General features: G+C 42.0%; 2 protein-coding genes across 6 annotated transcripts in view; both read right to left on the bottom strand.

Annotated features, from left to right (window-relative positions):
* CHRM1 (cholinergic receptor muscarinic 1) overlaps positions 1–21,041 on the bottom strand; it is a 501,924-nt gene that overhangs the window by 73,632 nt on the left and 407,251 nt on the right. The gene's annotated exons all lie outside the window — the stretch shown is intronic.
* LOC137537884 (piggyBac transposable element-derived protein 4-like) lies at positions 14,334–16,046 on the bottom strand. The gene has a single exon (XM_068259829.1). The coding sequence runs from the start codon at positions 16,044–16,046 to the stop codon at positions 14,334–14,336; it is 1,713 nt and encodes a 570-aa protein (XP_068115930.1).

Genomic DNA, 21,041 nt, shown 5'->3' on the forward strand with positions numbered 1-21,041 from the left:
ACTTCCTCTTTGTGGCAGGAAACTAAGTGACTATTGCCATGTCACAGGTGGCTGAGAAACCACAGCATGTCCCCGGAGATTAGTGACTACCTCTGTGTGAAAGGAAATTAAGTGACCACTGCCATGTTACCGGGGCCTAAATAACCACTTCCATTATACAGGAGAATAATGATTGTAACTTTAGGGAATTTTGCATACAACACACACTGAAGCAGGCATGCCATATTGGCTGACAAACTCTTATTCGTTTCAGTTCAGCGTGGAAGCAATAAGAGTGACAAGTGACCATATTCAGAAACGGATTTAAGGAAAGTTCACACAGGCCCAGAACTAGGGCAGCTTCTGCCCAAGGATTTAGGTGGACAGGGAAGAGCAGTTGCTGCACATGGAAGAAGAGGCTGCAAATGGAGAGCAACACACATAATGGTAGGGCTGGCCAAAGGATCTGCACATGAAGGTGAGGTTCTGCTGTACATGGATGTTACACATGTTAGCAGTGGCTGCTAATAGAATGATTTGGGAGCTGCTACATGTGGAAGGGAAGCCATAAGAAATTCGGCCTAGGGGTGGAATAAGTATAAATCTGGCCTTGACCACTTTAACAAACTCTGTGGACTTTCTCTTCAAATGATTCATTGGTTCACAATGCCTACTGGACAAAGCCTACCCATAGCCCAACACTTCATATTCATTACATAGCTACGTCAGTGCTGAACCTGGTGGCCCCCATGGGACATTGTTAACCTGAGACAATAAATCTTCTTACACAGCTGCCTTGTGTGCTCTTCTGTCCTACCTTAAAGGGACACTGTAGGGGGGTCGGGGGAAAATGAGTTGAACTTACCTGGGGCTTCTAATGGTCCCCTGCAGACACCCTGTGCCTGTGCAGCCACTCACCGATGCTCCGGGCCCACCTCCGGTTCACTTCTGGAATTTCAGACTTTAAAGTCTGAAAACCACTGCGCCTGCGTTGCTGTGTCCTCGATCACGCTGATGTCACCAGCAGCATACTGTGCAGGCCCAGTATGGTCTGTGTCTGCGCAGTACGCTTCTGGTGACATCAGCGAGATCGAGGACATGGCAATGCAGGTGCAGTGGTTTTCAGACATTAAAGTCTGAAATTCCAGAAGTGAACCGGAGGCGGGGCCGGAGCATCGGTGAGTGGCTGAGTGGGCAAAAGATGTCTGCGGGGGACCGTTAGAAGCCCCGGGTAAGTTCAACTCATTTTCCCCTGACCCCCCTACAGTATTCCTTTAAGTGTCAGACCTAACAGTATAGAATATATGTTTCCCTTCTTTATTTATATTAAAATTGGTTGCAGAGTGGGATGTGACTCTCAGGTGATATGTTGGCCGTCCAGGGATGAAACATCTAGTCAGATTTTATTGCAGTCTTTGTGTAACGATCGTGGTCAGCAACCAGAGAGAGAATCTGATCCTTGGCGATCCGCAGTATCCCCAAGAATACAGATATACCCGATTATTGAGGATCTGCGGAATCGTCAATAATCAGATATGTCTAACCTCTAGACACCTGAGAGAGTGTAAGTGTTTGGTGCAACAGTAACAACTCTGAGTGAAGACCACCAGAGGAGCTGGCGGCCTAAGACTCCTCAGGAATTCACCCCTGATTGTGGGTGATATTCCTGTAGCCTGTGGACCCCTGAGCGAGGAACCAAGGCTGGGATGCAGGAAGCCCTGCTGCTAATATGTAAGGTTTTGACCTGAACTGGGCTAACGTAATACAGTAGTAGCACAATCCTAGTCTTGGGTGTGAGGTCCGTAGTCACAACACCCTGGAACTAGCCTGGAGCATAACATAAATGATAATACAATTCCCTAGTCTTTGGTGTGAGGTCCGTGATCATCAACACCCTGGAACTAGTCTGGAGTAAGTATAACATAAATGATAATACAATTCCTTAGTCTTTGGTGTGAGGTCCGTGATCATCAACACCCTGGAACGAGTCTGGAACAAAACATAAAGACAATACAGTTCCCTAGTCTTGGGTGTGAGGGCCTTGATCTCAACACCCTGGAACTATGCTAGAGAATACACAGAAGATACACAGTATTCCTAGTCTGGGGTGTGAGGGCCTTGATCTCAACACCCTGGAACTGGTCTAACAAATAATACAATTCAATTAGTATTTTAAGCTATCAACAGAATCTGGCTAAGTGTGAATTCCCAGGTCCACCTAGTTTAAACACACTGTAAGGATCTGACTATGGTCTGAGTGCCTTCACATAAGTGTTAGCAATGGCAGACAACCAGCAACTGACAAGCAGCAGAATATATAGTAGCTGGACTCTGCCGCTACGTTGAACGCGGAGTCAGCCGCCTTGCTCTTGACACACGCGGCGGCTTTTCCGCGTTTTCTCACACTTTGTCCTTGTTGGGGATATTGCCGCTCACTGCCTCTCTCAGTGACATTGTGCTGAATCTGTTTCCTCTCTCTAGCGAATTCTCCATACATAGATGAGGTATGGATAAAGTTCTTTAATACTAGACAGTGGTTATTTTTAAGTCATAAAAAGAAATATAAAGTATGCATATGGGCTCTGCAGTAAATTATTAACAAGAAGAATGTATAATGAAATCAGAACACAACCACATGTTATTGTACAGAATGCTCTTGACATGTTTTATAGTACATGAGTCTTGTAAACTATCAGTTTACTATCGCTATGAATGTACAGAAATAAGATTTAGAAGGTCTATTAAAGGAAAATGTAAGAACTATACGAGACATAACAAAAGCGCATGAAAACAATAATTGGCAAATGTAACATTATTACTGAGTGACAAAAATACCATCTTCTCAAAATCTTCTTTTGCCAAGAAACATTGGCTCTGATTCACTGGGGCTATCCACAGATCTCTCAGCACCAACATGAACTGCGATCTTTCAAAACTGTCTGCTACTATATGGTAACATACTGCAGCCTTTACTGGGTTGTATTGGAACCTAACTGGGTTCACTGAAAGGTTAGTAACTTAGTAGTTGTGTGATTGTACTGTACTGCAAGCATACACATGAAGAACATTTTATTGAGCCTAGGTTTATCTGGCTTTATTTTATTTTTAAACCTTGCTGTAGATGTTGTATGTGACATTGGTCTCACAGACTTACAGGTAAGCAAAAGACTTAGGCTGCCTGTACACCACAGGCCGCTTCCCGATCAGTTTCAGCACAAATTCTCTAGGGTTTCCTCAGCCTCGCTGCATCCAAAGCTGTCCTCCAAAGCTTAATGAGACAGGGAGTCTTCGCAGCTGGAGCAGGTGAGATTGACAATGCACGGGCACTGGGGGGAGACATTTACATTTGCATTTGGTAGGAGAGCGGCCAGGGGTATTGCTGCAAACCTGCCTGTCCCTTCTGACCGAGATTTTCCAACTTGCTTGATCAACCAATTTTGGACCAGAATCGGTCAAATCGTTGATCAGGCATGCTTGTTGCACACTGAGTTGCATCCGATTTAATACAATTATTGAGTCGTATAGTCTAGCGGGCTGCAGTATTGCTAGACGTATGGCCAGCTTAATGGTCCTTACTCAGATTGCTTCTGTGTCTATATCTGGAAGTAGTTAAGATTATGCACAGTAACCAGCGAGTGATAAGTGAAGTTAGTCACTACTAAGTAGGATCTGGTTTGCTAGATGAGGGGTTGAAGGGCACCATAGTGTACAAATGTTTTTTTCGAAATTTGTTGGTGTAGTTGGCACTTACTTATTTTGATTTATGTAAGACCATGGACTGCAATGTTTTTCACTTTTCTTTTCTTTTTTCTGTAATATATCTCCCAATCAAGTACAAAGTTATGGATTACTTATGTTTCCTTTAAACTAAAAATGCCAGTAAACCAGCAGTAAATTAAAAAAGTTATGTTTTTTTCTTTTTTTGTAAATAGGCAAAAGGGTTAGATTTAACAAGAGCAAAGAACAAAAGACAAACGTTAGCGCTCCCCTTAATAAGTAGGTCCCACTGATTCTCACAGACATCTAGCTGTCACAGCTCTGGAGTGCTGTGACTCTGAGCTCACAACTGTACAGCCACCTTTGTGTACATTTCCTAATGTACACATGGCTGGGAAATAGGAATATAGAACATTTACATTAATGTCATGTTAACTCAAAAACTACTGGTGCTAGAAAAAGAAACTGTGTTTAGAGAACTACATTACTTTAGTGATAATGGGAGATTGCATTGCACATGTTATTGATCTGCTTTGTGAAAACAGAAAGTATTTGCAATAATTCAGGTTTTTGGTCCATTGCAGCCACTTACACACTCCTGGGAGTTCTGGTTTACCATGAGCTTGCTAGGTACTCTGTAGTATTATGTAGAATAGATACAAATTATATGGTTCTTTACACTGAAAAAGGTGATACTCCAGAACTTTTAAAGCAAACCTTTGCAGGTCTGTATGCCAGAAAACTGCTCTCGAAGCTGTATCATTACCACAGGCACCTACAACAATGCCAAGGCAAGGCTGCAGTTAGCTGAGGAGGAAGAAGGTGCTGGTAGTCAGGTCCATAGTGGGAATCTTATCCAGCTGATGCTGTTGAGGTAGAAAGGTTGCCTATTGTGCAGGCATTACTGTTTGCACAGCACACAGAGCATAAAGACAATAGCTTTTACTGCATAAAGCATTACAATATAGCTTTCACAACACCCCTTTCCCATTAGGGAAACATTATCTGTAGGTTATATCTGTAAATTACAAGAGTGCTAGTAAAGTTAAATTTCATATCTAGCCACATATACTGTATACAGTATATATTTTTTACTTTTACTGTTACACAGAGTGGTGGAAGGTTAGAACCAATGTGGAATTGTCACTACTGCTTCCCATGTAAACACTGGTGAGAATTCTCCTTAAAGAGACACTGAAGCGAAAAAAAAAATATGATATAATGATTTGGTTGTGTACTATGAATAATTACTAGAAGATTAGCAGCAAAGAAAATATTCTCATATTTTTATTTTCAGGTATATAGTGTTTTTTCTAACATTACATCATTCTATAATATGTGCAGATTACACAACACTCAGCATTCAAAATGATTCTTTCAGAGTAGTCTGTGAACTAATGACCTCTCCTCTGGCAGACAAAAATACATTTGTTTACTTACAGTTGAGATAATAAAAGTCAGATAACAGCCCTCTCCACGACTTTGAAAGTCGTAGAGCTTAATGGCTTTATTGCATAGAGATACCAACTGGAGTTTCTTAACTCTTCCTGTACTGGAATCAATTAGACTGATGTATCTGATCTTAATGTTTTATTTCTTAGCTGTACTACACATACAAATCATAATATCATAATTTTTTTTTCGCTTCAGTGTCTCTTTAAGTTCCAGCAATACCCAGCACTTTTAAAGGGACTCAGAGACAAAATAAATAAATAGAAAAATAGATTTATACATACCTGGGGCTTCCTCCAGCCCCGTCCGCATGGATCTCCCACCACGTTGCCATGCTCCGCCTCCTCTATCACCGGTATTGAGTCTCGTAACTTCCGCCAGACTTGGCCAGTTGTATGCATGCGCAGGGACTCCCTCCGTCTCGCCAGTGTCAGCTTTACGCATGCGCTTGTGCAGTACAGAGGGAGCGCACTGCGCTTGCGTCGACTGGCCCTGACTGGCCAAAGTGACAGGACCCGGTACCGGCGATGGAGGCGGGTGGCATGGAGGCGATCCATGTGGATGGGGCTGGAGGAAGCCCCAGGTATATATACATTTATTATTTTTTTCGTCTCTGATTCTCTTTAAAGAGGCACTGTAGTGACATATAGTAGAATGCAGTAAACTATTCAGGATACCCACTTTTATGGTAATTTACCTGGTTTCAGCATCAGAAACACTTCCTATGCCTATATATTGCTGTATATTGAATGTAGCCCTGTCCTCCCACTGATGTGTAGCCAAGGCTGATTAGCTATGCGGAATTCTCCCCCACAGCATTCTGGGAGACCAGGTATTTTTTTTGTAAGAGATCACCTGACAGAAGTAAAGATGTCACCATCTCTGACAAATGTCCTCATGTGAATAAGGCAGAGGAAAGATTTTACAATGTGTAAACACTGACTAAATAATTAATTAAAAAGTAATTAGTACAAAAAATAAGCAATTTTATTTTCACTACAGTTCCTCTTTAATGTAGTAATAACAACATAATCCCCATATATTGAGATTGAGGTTAATGATACTCTTATTAAATAACTTGCATGCCTTCGGACCAGACAGGATTTACGCCTGGGAAAAACACGGCAATAAATATCAGGAGGCTATTTACTAATATTCAGGCCCCTCATTTAAACTGTGGATCCCGTGCTATTGCATCACTGGACATGGCTAAGGCCTTTGATACGGTTGAATGGCCCTTCTTATACGCAGTCCTTTCCAGGTTCGGTATAGGAGAAAACTTTCAAAGATGGGTACGCATATTATACTCCCAGCCTACGGCCAGGGTTAGTACCAACTCATGGATTTCTCCCTCCTTTCCTTTGGGTAGGGGCACGAGACAGGGATGCCCACTATCTCCATTGCTATATGCCTTAGTTGCAGAACCCCTGGCCTCCCGTATTCGTAGCTCACCTGAAATTATAGGATTTAAAACTAAATCATCTGAAGATAAAATCAGTCTCTATGCAGACGACACGATCTTATATCTTGCAGATTCTGGCCCATCCCTGTCTCGTGCCCTTGAAATTATAGAAGGATCCGGCTTCTATTCTGGACTGCAAGTAAACCGATCCAAGTCAGTTCTTCTACCTTTAGACCCCCTGCCCACTACATCAGTTGATAATCCCCCTCCGCTAGAAATTGTCAATGCCTTCAAATATCTTGGAGTCCTGATACAGGTCGATCCCTCTCAATACTTAATACAGGAAGTATATCCCCTACTCTCTTTAGCACACTCACGGTGCAATGCTTGGGCAAAGCTACCCCTAACGATAATCGGCAGGAATAGTCTAATTAAAATGATACTCCTCCCCAAAATTTTATATATCATTCACCATTCCCCGATATATATTCCACGCGCCTTTTTTTATTAAACTGAAGTCAGCACTTCTAAGCTTTCTCTGGGGTAAAGGCAGGGCTAAGCTGAAACACTCACTTCTACAAAACCCGACCAACTTAGGTGGCATTGCTTTCCTTGTGTTCCAGAAATATTATTTGGCGGCACAACTACAGCACATCTCAGCCTGTTTCCTGGTCCCTCCCTCCACAAACGTTGAGTCCCTGAGTTATCCATCTGATCCTACAATTGAAAGCCCAGCTTTAGATACTCTCAAGTGTTTTATTCCTAGCGAGAAAAAACACAATACTATTCTGTTACAGGCCGCACAAGTTTGGATAAACAAGGGAGTGATTTTCCTTGGGTATATTGCCTCAAAAGGACAGATCCTTCCTTTCTCCGCTATTGCAGCTGCCTATTCCATCCCACTAAATCAAGAATTCAGATATTGGCAAATTAGGCACGCCTTCCAGAAACAATTCCGCACAACCCCAGTTCAGATATACAACTCCCCTATTATAGAGATGATTAAAAATGGGCCCATCAGACACATGGTTGATAAAATATATAAGAGACTCCTAGAATACGGCGTAGAGGATCTTACTACACCCTCACGGAATAAATGGGAAGCTTGTGGTTTAGACATTCAAGACGATGACTGGGACGAGGCACTCTCTGTTCCTAAAAGGGTCTCTCCTTGTATCCGTGAGCGCACTTCGCAAATTTATATACTACATCAAACCTACTTGATTAGCAAATAACTAAATACAACCCACAACAATCTGACCTATGTCCCAAATGCATAGCCACCTCACCTACTTTTTTCCACTTGATATGGGAATGCCTATCCATTCTGCCCTTCTGGGCTCAAATTACATGATAAGATGGGCTGCCCCTTGAACTCTGACCCTATTCTCTGTCTCCTTGGTGTAATACAAGACGAGGCCCTTGATAACTCGCTAAAAACCTTTTTATCTGAAGTCCTCTTCATGGCTAGACAGGAAGTGGCACTCAGATGGTTATCCCCAATAGCACCCTCTTTCGAAAACTGGGTCAAAAGAGTAAACAATGCCATTCCATACAAAAAGCTTGTGTATTTGCACAGAGGTTCAAGCAAGAAATTCCACCTGGTTTAGGATAGGTGGAAGAATCGGTAATGCATGTACTCTCAATAATAAGGCTTGTAATCAGGGACACGGGTTGAATCTCTGTTTATTTTAAAATACTTGTTGACTTTTATTTGCAAATCCTGGCTTGTTATTCCTTATAAAGATTATATCTCCCACTGCTCTCTTACATACAGTCAATTGCAATTTCTTCATGTATTATTCACCCTATACCTGTAATACAGCCATGCATGTATTTTTAAGATCTATGTACATATACATATGCCTTGTAAAATGCAAAAGTCTGTTCAATAAACTTCTTTTTGTTTAAAAAAAATAACTTGCATGCCACTAAGGGTTTTTACCCCTTAAAGTTCCTGACATTTTTGGCACTGTGTTATTTTTAATACAGCACTAACTTTTTAATTACTTTTACCATCTAAGTGATTTATATTTTATTTATTTTTCTTTTAGGACACTCTGGGGCTTTTTCTGGGCAATATTGTTTTCCAAAAATGTTTATGAGGAAAAAGACATAGACATAATACATTTTAGGCAAATACAATTTTTCTCATTTTTCACCCTTCCTAATTTTCATATGACAAGTCCAACAGTTATAAACCCCATAAAAATATATTCTTTGGCCCTTTCCGGTTAAAATGTTACCACATATGCCTTATTTCTTGACTAGCTGGGCATGTGACAGACCATTATCCCTAGCCTACCTGTCTGTAGTGATCAGGTTGCTAGGGCTACAGTTCAGAGGCCCCAGTGCTGTACAAATGCATTGCTAGGCATAGCAGAGGAATGCATCTGTAGAGCATTGGGGCCCTGAACTGTCGCCCTAGAAATCGCATCCAATTGCTACAGGTGGCAGTCATTAGAGGTATATGAACAGGTATTACAGGGGTTAAAAAGGTGCTAGATAGGGGTTAAAACTTAGCTGAAAAAAACACCATAATTTTTAAACTTTTATTTAACTTGTAAAAAATGTTTCCACCCCTTACTTTTAATGAATGATTGCTGCTATTTGCTGTAGCAGCAATCCTTCACATTTAAACAAGAATGCACACATTCACGCGCATGCATGTGCACACATGCTGTCGGACAGCGGCTTTCGATCTTCTACAGGAGCACTTTTTTGGACATTAAAACTACATCTAAAATTGAAAACTAGTTACGTTTGTTGCAGAGCCTCTGGGCCAAATGGCCCACCATGGGGCCTGCTTCAACTGCTACAGTAGTTTTTCATTGGTGCTATGCTGGCAATGATCACCATACATGTCTTATGAATAGTAGTAATCATTAACAAACTGTTCCCTTATCCTGGTTACACCTCTCTGACATTGGCATCAATTCATCAAAGGCTGTTCAATAAAATAAAATAAAAAAACAAGTCGGGAAAATACTGCATTCGGTATTTTAGACTTTTGCGTACTAATTCATCAATATTTTCACAGGAGCGGTAGAAGTTTGGTAATTCACCGAAGCCCATTGTCGGAAACAGCAGAAGAGTGTGAGTTGTCTGTGTTTTTACATGCTGTTCTCCGTGCAGAGACAGCATTACAACAGTAAGAGGCATCCCAACATTCCTTTAGATGTGCATGTTTGTTATACTTATAGTCTTTCTTAATATTTTATTTAATTGTCACAGCTTAGAAGAACTTCCAGGGGACATTACACATGCCCTGCTTATGTGATTTCCCCACTTGCTCCTCCGCATCTTCAAACAGGAACCTAAGGGGTTAAACTGCCGAAAGGGTGGCAGGGGAAACCTGTTTTGTTACGATCTCTCTCTGCTTGCTGCCTGTGAGGTAGAAAAGCTGGACCCACCTAAGTTACTCCTTTAATATGGAGACCCCCAGAGTCGCTGCACATTGCCAAAGCCCCCCATAGCTGAGCAGGGCACCTGTCAATTTACCTTTCAGCGCCACCAAACACCTGTCGTCCCTTGCCGCAAGTCCAAAAGCTGTAATTCTTACAGAGCCCTGGAAAAGCATCGTTGATGCTCCCGCCAGGGCTCCCCAAATGTCCAATGTCTGGCTCAGCTACGGGGGCTTCGGCAATGTGTGGCAGCCCGACGGGGAGCTCTGAGGGTCTTCTTTCTAAAGGAGACCCCAAGATGCAGCAGCAATGAAGTGCATTAGCATGTTTAGACCTGTTCTTTGCAGGTCTAAACTAACACTCATGACTGACTGGAAGCATCCCTTCCCAGCAGCATGCAAAATGTAATGGATAGAGTGTAGAGATGTTGCTGGGCGATAATATTGCCCAAGCGAGTTCTTTACCACCTGAGGGTGTGTGTTAAATTTAATTGGATTAGGCAATGCTCCCATCACCTAATTTAAAGTGAACCTAAAGCCGGTTAAAAAAAATGAGATTAACTCACCTGGGGCTTCCCTCAGCCCCCTGCAGCCGATCGGTGCCCTCGCAGCTCCGGTCCGATGCTTCTGGACCCACCGGCGAACACTTCCGGTTTCGCCGTCACCTGCCTCCTTGCCGCAATAGCAGCATAGGGGGCGATATACAGTCGGCCGGTGACGGCGAAACCGGAAGTGTTTGCCGGCGGGTCCAGAAGCATCGGACCGGAGCTGCGAGGGCACCGATCGGCTGCAGGGGGCTGAGGGAAGCCCCAGGTGAGTTAATCTCATTTTTTTTAACTGGCTTTAGGTTCACTTTAACCCATTCAGGTTCCGTCGTTTTCACGTGAGAAATGTTCACCTCCCATTCATTAGCCTATAACTTTATCACTACTTATCACAATGCACTGATCTATATCTTGTTTTTTCTGCCACCAATTAGGCTTTCTTTGGGGGGTACATTTTGCTAAGAGCCACTTTACTGTAAATGCATTTAAACAGGAAGAATAAGAAAAAAATGGAAAAATTCATTATTTCTCAGTTTTCAGCCATTATAGTTTTAAAATAATACATGCCTCCATAATTAAAACTCACGTATTGTATTTGCCCATATGTCCTGGTTATTACACCGTTAAAATTATGTCCCTATCACAATGTATGGCGACAATATTTTATTTGGAAATAAAGGTGCATTTTTTCCATTTTGCATCTATCACTATTTACAAGTTTAAAATAAAAAAAATATAGAAATATTTCATCTTTACATTGATATTTAAAAAGTTTAGACCCTTAGGTAAATATTTACATGTTTTTTTTTTATTGTAATGGATTTTTTTTTATAGTAAACATTTTATTTGGGTACTTTTGGGAGGGTGGGAGGTAAACAATAGATTTATAATGTAAATGTGCGTTAATTCCAGGAACCAAAATAGGTTAAGAACTCGTCAGTGCTAATCACTAGGGAGTATGTAATTGGATATGGCCTTGAGACTTGATCCCATGATGGTAGCCAGACAGTCAGAAAAGTACACATCTATTTCCTTTCAAATTGATGAACTGATCTGTGAATTCTCTCTCAGCAGAAATTCTCTAAGAAGAACTGATCATTTCTAGTAATTATTAGCACACAAGAGGTCTTATGTGCACATTCAGCAAAAGACGCAGGCAGATGCTTAAAGGTCCTACTGAAACAGAAAATAATTTTCCTTTTGTAGAATTTTTCCTGAAAGAACAGATTATATCTAGTAATTGCCTCCAGCATATTTTGGAGAGCTCAGAAAAGCTACAAATTGGCTGAGCAAACTGAGAGATATAGATACTAGAGGAATCTCCAAAACAGGAAAAAAGAAGACATCCAATGGTCAATATACTTTGTTGTTCTGATAATGATAAAATAATAACAATACAATAAAAAGGAGAATAAATGTTGGCCAACTTCCAAACAATATTCTTTGCATTGTATTTTAATTATTTTATCATCTTGGTGCCTCATCTATCTTTCCTCCAGTTTCTTGCCTTTAGGCCCGGTTCACACTTGCGGTGGCCCTCCGGAATCGCCGTGCCGGAGCCGCACCGCTTGCAGAACGGACGGAACGGACGCACGGCATAGCAATGAAAGCCTATGCGTCCGTTCACATGCGTCCGTTCTGCCAAACCGGAGCCGGGCCGGATCCGGACTCCGGCCTCCGTTCCAACATGCGCTATTTTTTCATCCGGCTCCTCCGGCAGCCGTATCCGGGGCGGAGCCGGACTGCACCATCCGGCCAATACAAACCAATGGGAACCGGAGAGCGCACAACACACTGGCTGAGAAATCCAGATGTTCTACCCCACTTCCTATGGGGATTGTTGCGGCGATATTGGATGGGGACACATGGGCAAGCATTTTGGAGTGGAGCAGCACAGCTGGATCCGGATCCGGAGATGTTGGCAGCATGTCGGAGGTGGAGGTGAGTGCTAAACAGCAGAGGGCCTGATTCCACAGGTCCCCCTTCTGCTGACCCCCCAGACCCCAACATTTTTTTTGTTTTTAACGTAACTTTTGCCAAACGGATCCGGATTGCATCCTGATGGACACCTGATGCAACCTGACCGGATCCGGATCGGATCCGGATCAGAAACGTACGGTTCCGATCCGGATCCGGTCCGGATCCGGTCAGGTCATCCGGTCCGTTTGGCAAACAACCGCTAATGTGAACCGGGCCTTAGCATACAGTCTCCTTGTATCCATTATCCAGCCAGAAACTTTGTTTGCAATTATGTAAACCCTACCAGTTCTGACCTTGCTTGACCTTGTTTTTAGGGGACCAGTGACTGGGGGGATAATCAAAAGGGGGGGGGGGGGATTGTAGGAGTAATATGGGACTTGAGGCAGTAGGGATCAGTGACTGCAGATTTTTATGAGACAGAAAGTGAGGGGATCAGTGACAGTGAACATGAACTGTACAGGAGGCAGTGGGATCAGTAATGGTGGAGTGAAATGGTACAAGTGGTATCCAGTGTCAGTGAAAGTAGAGTGGGATGACATAGGAAGCAATGGTGATCAGCCAAGTCATAGCAAGATGGCAGATGAAGCAGTGGGATTAGTGACGGGAAATAAAGCAGCAGGGATCGGCCATGGTGGTTGTTTGCCTGCCAATTATACTGGTAATTTTAAAGACCCAGCAGTTGTATTTCCTAATTCAGTTAGTGATGTGAGAAGTAAAGCTTTGTTCAACGTCCAAAATAGGCTTAGAGTTTGCCCCATGGTTTACTCCTAGGGCTAAGACATATCACTCTGCTCAGACTGGTTACTTTTTTTTTTTGCATCATTGAGTTTAATCTTTTTTAAATCTCTAAAAAGGTTTAAAATTGGACTTTTCCCTCCCGAGTCTTTTTTTTAACTCCCATGCAGGCTTTTATTGCCAGGGCCAATGTGGCACACAATAACTAAATAACAGGTTCTTTATAGGGAGGCTGCTCTTCAATAATTCATCCCCCCCTTGCCAAACACCATTGTCCATGTCATAGACAAGGTCCTCATCCCCACTTCTGGGGCCTTAGGGTGGGGTGAGGGAGATAACCTTGTCCATACACATGAAGTTAGTCCCTATGATGGAATTTCGAAAGCCCCAGATACATGGCCCCTTTGCAGGATTATGGAATGATTATAAGGATATTTTAGTACGTCTTAACCATTCCTTCAGTGCGTTAAATGTAAAACACCAAATCCCTGATATAAAAGGATATTTCCTAGTTCCAGACTTTGTAATCCTCTTCTTAAACCTTGACTTAAGACGCAGTGAGGACTGTCCACACTGACGTTTTATTTACCACTGCATTAACCTCCTTGGCGGTATGATTACTGCTGGAATTACTTCCTAAAAGCGGTACAATTTTTGTGATGGAAATGTGTAGTTTTCTTTTGACCTGTAATTGTTAGCAAATAGCAATAACCTACTCATATCTAATTTTAACTAGTGCTAAGAATTTATATAAATAAATAAATAGACAGACGCAACTACTTTTTTTTTCAATGCAAGGATTTATAAACTACCTTACATTTCAAAAAATGCACAACATAAAAATCAGACATATTAATAAATAACAAGATCATAAACACAGTACTGCAGTTAATTTACCATGAAAGGGTAATAAAAATAAACTCATACTTTTTTGCATGAAAAAATAATGCAAATCAGAAAAAAAGCTAATAAAGCTCCCGGATATAATATATCTGCACATCCCCACAGATAATTTAGCATGAAAGAGTAATGCAAATAAATTCATACTTTTTTGCATGAAAAAATAATACAAATAAAATAATACAATGTAATGAATGTAATGCTAATCAGAAAAAAAAAACTAATAAAGCTCCCGGGTATGGTAAATTTTGAAACATGGGACTGCACAAAGACCCACGTCACAGTCAGGACAGTGGAACCTGGTTTCTTTTCTTATTTTTTTGCCACTGCTGTCCTTCTTTGAGCAGCAAACGACGCACATCCGACTTGGTGTTGCCTTTTTTTCTGTCGGCGGGACGTATTCCACAAAGTGACGTGCAGTTAGGCGTTCTGGATTTACCACTCCAGCACCATGACGTCCAGGTCTCCTCGCCGCTGTGGGTGAACTTTGGTGTGTAACAAATATGGACTCCACAACTTTCCAAATAAAGTCAGCATGAATCCCGGGCTGGTCGCTATATTTTTTGAAGAGCACATAGGAGTTCCAAAGACACTGCTCCAGAAGATGCCGAAAAATTTTCTTATAATATTTTTTTTGTTGTTTCCGCATCGCTGGATAGAAGGTGGTCTCCTGGTCAGATTTGTCCACGCCTCCCATAGTGTTGTTGTAATCCAACACAAGCTGTGGTTTGACGACCTCTTTCCCACCTCTTGTGTGGACTGTCACTGTGGCGGTATTGTGCACGGTGCTCATCAGACACACGTCTTTTTTGTCCCGCCATCTCAGCGCCAGAATTTTGCCTTTTTGCCAGGCCACAATGTCTCCAGGCTTAAGCTTTTTGGCGCCAAATGACGTTGGCATGTCGCGCCTGTTAGGCCTAACTGTGCCATAGCAATCAGTTCGGTTATGCAAAAGGACCTCAATTAGCTCAGGAGAGGTATAAAAATTGTCGGTTGTGACACAGTAGCCCTGATTTAGAAGTGGCTCGAGAAGTGTCAGGACAGAGGACGTGGCCAGACCATAGCTGCGGAAAGTCTCGCTAAATGTTGTCCCCTTTCCTGTGTAGATAACGGCATTCCATATATATCCAGAGCTGGATTCACACAGGCGATAAGATTTTATCCCAAATCGTGCCCTTTTAGACGCAATATATTGTATCCAGCTGAGCCGTCCTTTATATGCCATGAGGCTTTCATCGATGCTGATGTCTCGCTCAGGCACATAGGTCTGCTTGAAGTTCCTCAGTATAAGTTGGCTTACATCCCAAATTTTACGAAGTTTCGGTGCCGGATGTGTGTTTTCGTCATATTCCTCGTTATTTGTAAAATGTAGGAACTTCATAATCAAAGAAAATTTATATTCCGACATGACGCATCCAAAGAAAGGAGTAGCCAGTAAATGATTGGTGGACCAATACATTTTCTGCATTGGTTTCCCCACAACTCCTTGTAAGATGATTAGGCCCAGGAACTGCCAAATGACATCTGAGGTCACCGGTTCCCATGCTCTGACTCTGGAACACCTCAGATGTGAAGTCGCCATTTGCTGCTCTGCGTACCTGTTTGTCTCAGAAACAATTTTGTCGATGACGTCAGCTGTCAGAAACAATTTCAGGTACGTCAAGGGGTCGCTGCCTTCCACCTCCACCTTCAAACCTGATGAACCAGTGAATGGGAATCTCGGCGGCGGAGCTTGAGGCGTACTGCAATCAATTGCGCACCAGGTGCGCACATCTCGGACATCAAGCGACGAATCCTCACCGCTGTCGCTTTCAGCATCAGACGACGAACTTTGCCAGGATTCGCTATCGCTTGCATCAAGTGCGTCAAGTTCGCTGTCACTTTCCTGCAGCTGAAGAACAGCTTTTGCGCTGGACGCACGCTTGGACGCCATGGACGCAGATCAATGAAGCAGAGAGAATCAAATCAAATCTCTGAAATCTCTCTGAGGTAAGTTTGTAACAAGTGTAGCTTGTATGTAACTTTATTTATGTGTACATTGTTTTTTTTTGTGTGTGTGTGGTCATTTTTTTTTTTTTGTATTGAAAGTATGTAGCTTTATTTGTGTGTGTGTGTGTGTGTGTTACTTTATTTTATATATGTGTGTGTATGTGGGTGGGGGGTGGGGGGGGGTGTTTATTTTATTTACATTTTATTTTATTTTATTTACATTTACATTTTAAACTTATAACTTTTTTTTTTTTCTTTATTGATTTTTTTTTTTTTTGTTACAAGTGCCGATCAGGCACTGATGACGTCATCACGCCGATGACGTCAATGAGCGGCGGGGCAGGGGCACACGATCGGAGGGAGGAGCGGAAATCAGACCGGGGGAGACCGGCCAGCAGATGGGGAGAGGAGGGGAAGCAGCCGCTGATGTCTCCTGCGGGAGAGGGGAGCGCCGATCGCCGATCCAGCCAGGGAGGTGAGCGCATTGCTACCCCAGCCAGGGAGGTCAGCGCATTGCTACCCCATGCAGGGGGGGGGGGGGCCCAGAAAACGGGGACATAACGGGGAGAGGACGGACGGGAAGCTGCCAGAGCTGCAGCTGATGTCTCCTGCGGGAGATTGAGCCAGCGGGGGGAGCGCCGATCACTGCTGGGCAGAGAGAGGTGAGCCACATGGCTACCCCGTGCTACACACGGGGTTACCGTTATTTGCTGTGGCTTTCCACCCCGTCTCTGAGACGGGGTTACCGCCAGGGGGGTTAAAGGAGCGCTGACAAAAGTGTCTTTATATCGTCTACCAAGGCTCTAAACTGGTTTATTGATCTTCTTGTTGGGTCTTATTTTTGATCGGATCAAAGCACCAATATGGAGCCCTGACTAAAAATTCAAAGATGATTTTGCCTGGGCTCCATTCTATCTGTCCATTCTGGAAATACTAAGGTAAATGTTAGCTCTGACAATAACGTCTTTGAATCTTCAACAGGTAGGGATTTAATTGGTTTAGATAAACAGAGCAATGGGAAGGCTTGACATAAGATTTAGTTTTAACCACTTGAATACCACAGGCTTACACCCCACTAGTGACCAGGCTATTTGTTACAATTCAGTACACTGCAGCTTTAACAGTGTGCTGCAAGGCCATACAACTTAGCCCTCAAATGAACCTGCCCCCACTTTTTGCCCACCAACAGGGCTTTCTGTTGGTGGGCTCTGATCGCTGCGCAGACTGTATTTTTTTATATTAATTTAACTTTCTTTTTTTTTTTTATAAAAATGACTATTTGTTTTCCCTCCCACCCCCGAGGTCCAATCAGGGTGATCCTCTCTCATAGGCATCAGTCTATGAGAGGTGATCGCGTAGTGAGCCAATCCAGGGGACAGCCAACTGACAGGGCTGTCCCCAGTACAGCGCTGCACTAGATCGCAGCACTGTACAATGAATAAAGTTGGCCATTTTTTTTTACAGTCTGCCAGCTGGCAGTCTGTTGATGGAGCAAAGCTCCATCACTCAAGCCGGGATGCGCGCCTCCAGGACTTGACACTGATCGGCGTTAGGCGGTCCTGGGGGAGCCACCTACCCAATGCCTATTGCCGTTCGGAAGTTGGGAAGAAATTAAAATATCTCTGTCAATAAATTTAAATAGTACAACATAAGAGTAAAATAACAAAGTGTGCAATAATGTAATAGTCGACGGGAAGTCAACTCTTAAAGAAGTTAAACAGCATTAAGGAACAAATGTTAGAAGTAAAGAAGCATTAAAGGTAATAGATACTGCAGAACAGTGAGTAACTAGCGGGTCAATAGGTTACAATATAGAACCTATACAATGTAGGTGGGAGAGATAATTCTGGCTGGCATCAGGGAATGAGGCATAGGTAAGCAACAAGAAACTCAGCGTATTAAAGTTGAAAGAGCACATCCTCTATATTCAATCCAGGGTGTCCAGGTCTTTAGGAAACCCTCCAATACAATCTATGTTGTACTTTGGCATTGGTCTTTTCTGACACCATTGTTGAATCAATCCTATCAATAGTAACAGTAACTGACAAGACTCCGGGTTGCCAGTTAGCTGGTAATTAGGATAGTCAGAAGGTTCTATGTACCCTTGGGGATGCCCAAAGAATATTTAACGTTTTCTGAGGTACTCCTCTCTTGGTATTGGGGCAATATGAATGGACATCAGGAAGAAGACCCAGAGGATTACAAGCATTGGGACAAATAATTAGAAATGAATCAATAAGAAGAAAGGTTATTTTTTTAAGTGGGAAAGTTCCTTTGTCCCTGTTGTGGACAAGTGTATATTTCATGGGGGGAGTATTTCTGCTTCCATCTTGTAAAGCACTTTATATGTCAAAAACATGTGGGCTGGTATTGTTCAGACAGGAGCCCCATGCTGGGCTTCTCAACTGCAATGGCAATATCAGCCTGCAGGGAGATTGGGGGTCAAAAGAGGTCAGAAAAAGAGGGAACACCATTTCAAAAAATGTAATAAAGTTTATAAAACTGAAAAGTTGCATGGAGACCGTAGCTATGATTTTGGTTGATAATTATGTTGCTTTCTAACCAACTATAAAGTATTAACATGCACTTCAATAACAAAAACAAAAGACCGAGAGCCCAAATTGTGCAATATCTTCAAACAGTTGGATTGTTAATTATTGATAAAGGTTATACTCACAAACATAGGTTGCCCCTAGGCAACCACTCCATATGCCAGTGGGGAGAATTAGTACCTGACCCCACTCAGGTATAAGATGTCGCTCTCTGTAGATAGAAACCAGGAAAAAATCCTTGCCACCACAGGTGGATCACTTGTTATTAGGATGCAGACCAGAGGCGCCAAAAGAGTAAAAATGTAACAGGATTTAAAAATGGGGGGAGATTGTTTGTCACGACTCACCACCCATAAAACCAAGAACCAGCATAAGACTCAGTGTTCAGATGAACAAAACAATTTATTGGTACTCCCAGGTGCCACGCCTTTCACGGGACAATCCCGCTTCCTCAGGCAATCAAACAGGAGTACAAGCTATTAGTATTAGTATTAATATGCTTATGGAGAACAAATTCAACACTGTGCCTCTTACAGTTAAAGTCTATATTACACTATGATAGATTTGTACTACGGTAGATTAGAAATTTAATTTAATTAAGATATCATGTCAAACAAAAATTAAGAATGAGGGCAGTCTAGACCAGTTGTTCAAGCTATATCAATTGATCGTTGTTCAGGGAGGGTTGATCTTCAGCTATTGACTGAGCATTTGCAGAATGGGGGGTATATAAGGATGAGTGATGCGTGATTAATGGTTGCATTGGGCAGACCACCTTGAAGAGTTTTCTGACATTTGCCCTCTCCACAATTACAATTTTAAAGACATGAAGTCCACGGTAAGAGAACGGCTGGAAAAATACAATCCAAGCCAAAGATGAAAATGGAAGAAAAGAAAACTAAAGATATGCTATTGGGCAACAGAAGAAAGCAGTTAATTATGTTTAACAGCATGAAAATAGAAATAGTGCCGCTAATCTGCTATTTGAAATAGTAAAAGAGAGGAAACTATCAGCATTCAAAGGATTACAGGCATCATTAAATCGAATCAGAAGAGGTAGAAACTGTTATGCCATATGTTATGCCTTGCTGTTACCCTGAATGAACTACGCACTGATCTCTGCTTTGGACTGTAACACAGTGTGTTTCTCCAGTACAATATTTATTCTCGATGATATATTTTCCTATTTGGCCATATGTGAAGATGCCAATGCCAGCGCAGAAACAGAAAGCAGGATATGAAAGCCCAGAGCACCATTTGGCCAACTATAACTAGCCAGGAGATGACTTTACCTCAACAAAAGAGTAAAGGTGCATAGGTGTCAGAAATGGAGTCAAAATTATTTCCATGAATCCTTTAGTAATTGCCCTCTGGTTATCTCCAGAACAGATTTACAGGCACTAACAACCACGCAGCCACCAGTGATAAAAATAAAGCCCAGTGGAGTGGACATCTATTTTACATGCACAATGCGAAATCAAAAACAATATAGCAAACATTTAACTTGGTTTTCCCCCCATGGCCCTTATTCAGTTAACTGTTCTCCTGAGTTTTTCTCCCAGGACATAATTTTCCATCTCCTCTAAAAAATACCGGTAACTTTTCATCTGTCAACTGAAAAAGTACTAATAGAAGCAGACTATAAATGAGTATCAAACTTACTATGAGTATTTTCTTGTTTGCTGTGAGCTTACAAAAATATTTTATTAATAGAGTTTAAAATGGTCCTGTGAGAAAACTGAATGAATGTGTTTTATTCTGCATTCTCTACAAGTGTACAGTACATATCCAGAGCATGCTGGAGTTTATTTCTTTTTTGAAAGCTCAGCATATTCAGCAAGTGTAGTGTTGCGGCTGCATGCTGTGTCCCATATTCATTTGTAAAACAAGTTTCCTTCATATATCTGAAAATAATATATAATAGTTTAAAGAAACTAAACAATAACTATACAAGGCCTTATCAAAAGTACTTTAAAGCAAAACGGAAGTGAACATAAACTTATGAGATAATGAACTAAATGTGCAGTATGGATCATTAATGAAATATTAATAGCAAAGAAAAGAGTCTTATATTTTTATTTTCAGCTACATAGCTTTCTTTATAACATTGCATCAGAATTTCACAGTTGCTTTTTAGACTCCACATTCTGTATTTTAAGCTACAGATTACCCGGCAAGCTCATGGTGAGCCAGAACTCCTAGGAGTGTGTAATAGGCTGAAAGGGATCAAGAAGCCCTCTTACTAAAATGCTAAGCAAAACAGACATTTGCCTTTTTAAAACAGAAAGTGTTTGCAATTATTCAGGTTGGAGTGATGCTTGAGGTGCTCCACAGTGCATCACTGCTGAATATGCAAAAAATAATGCTTTGTTGTCTCTGTAAGCAGG

This window comes from Hyperolius riggenbachi, chromosome 11 (assembly GCF_040937935.1).
Source record: "Hyperolius riggenbachi isolate aHypRig1 chromosome 11, aHypRig1.pri, whole genome shotgun sequence".
Classification (NCBI taxonomy): Eukaryota; Metazoa; Chordata; class Amphibia; order Anura; family Hyperoliidae; genus Hyperolius; species Hyperolius riggenbachi.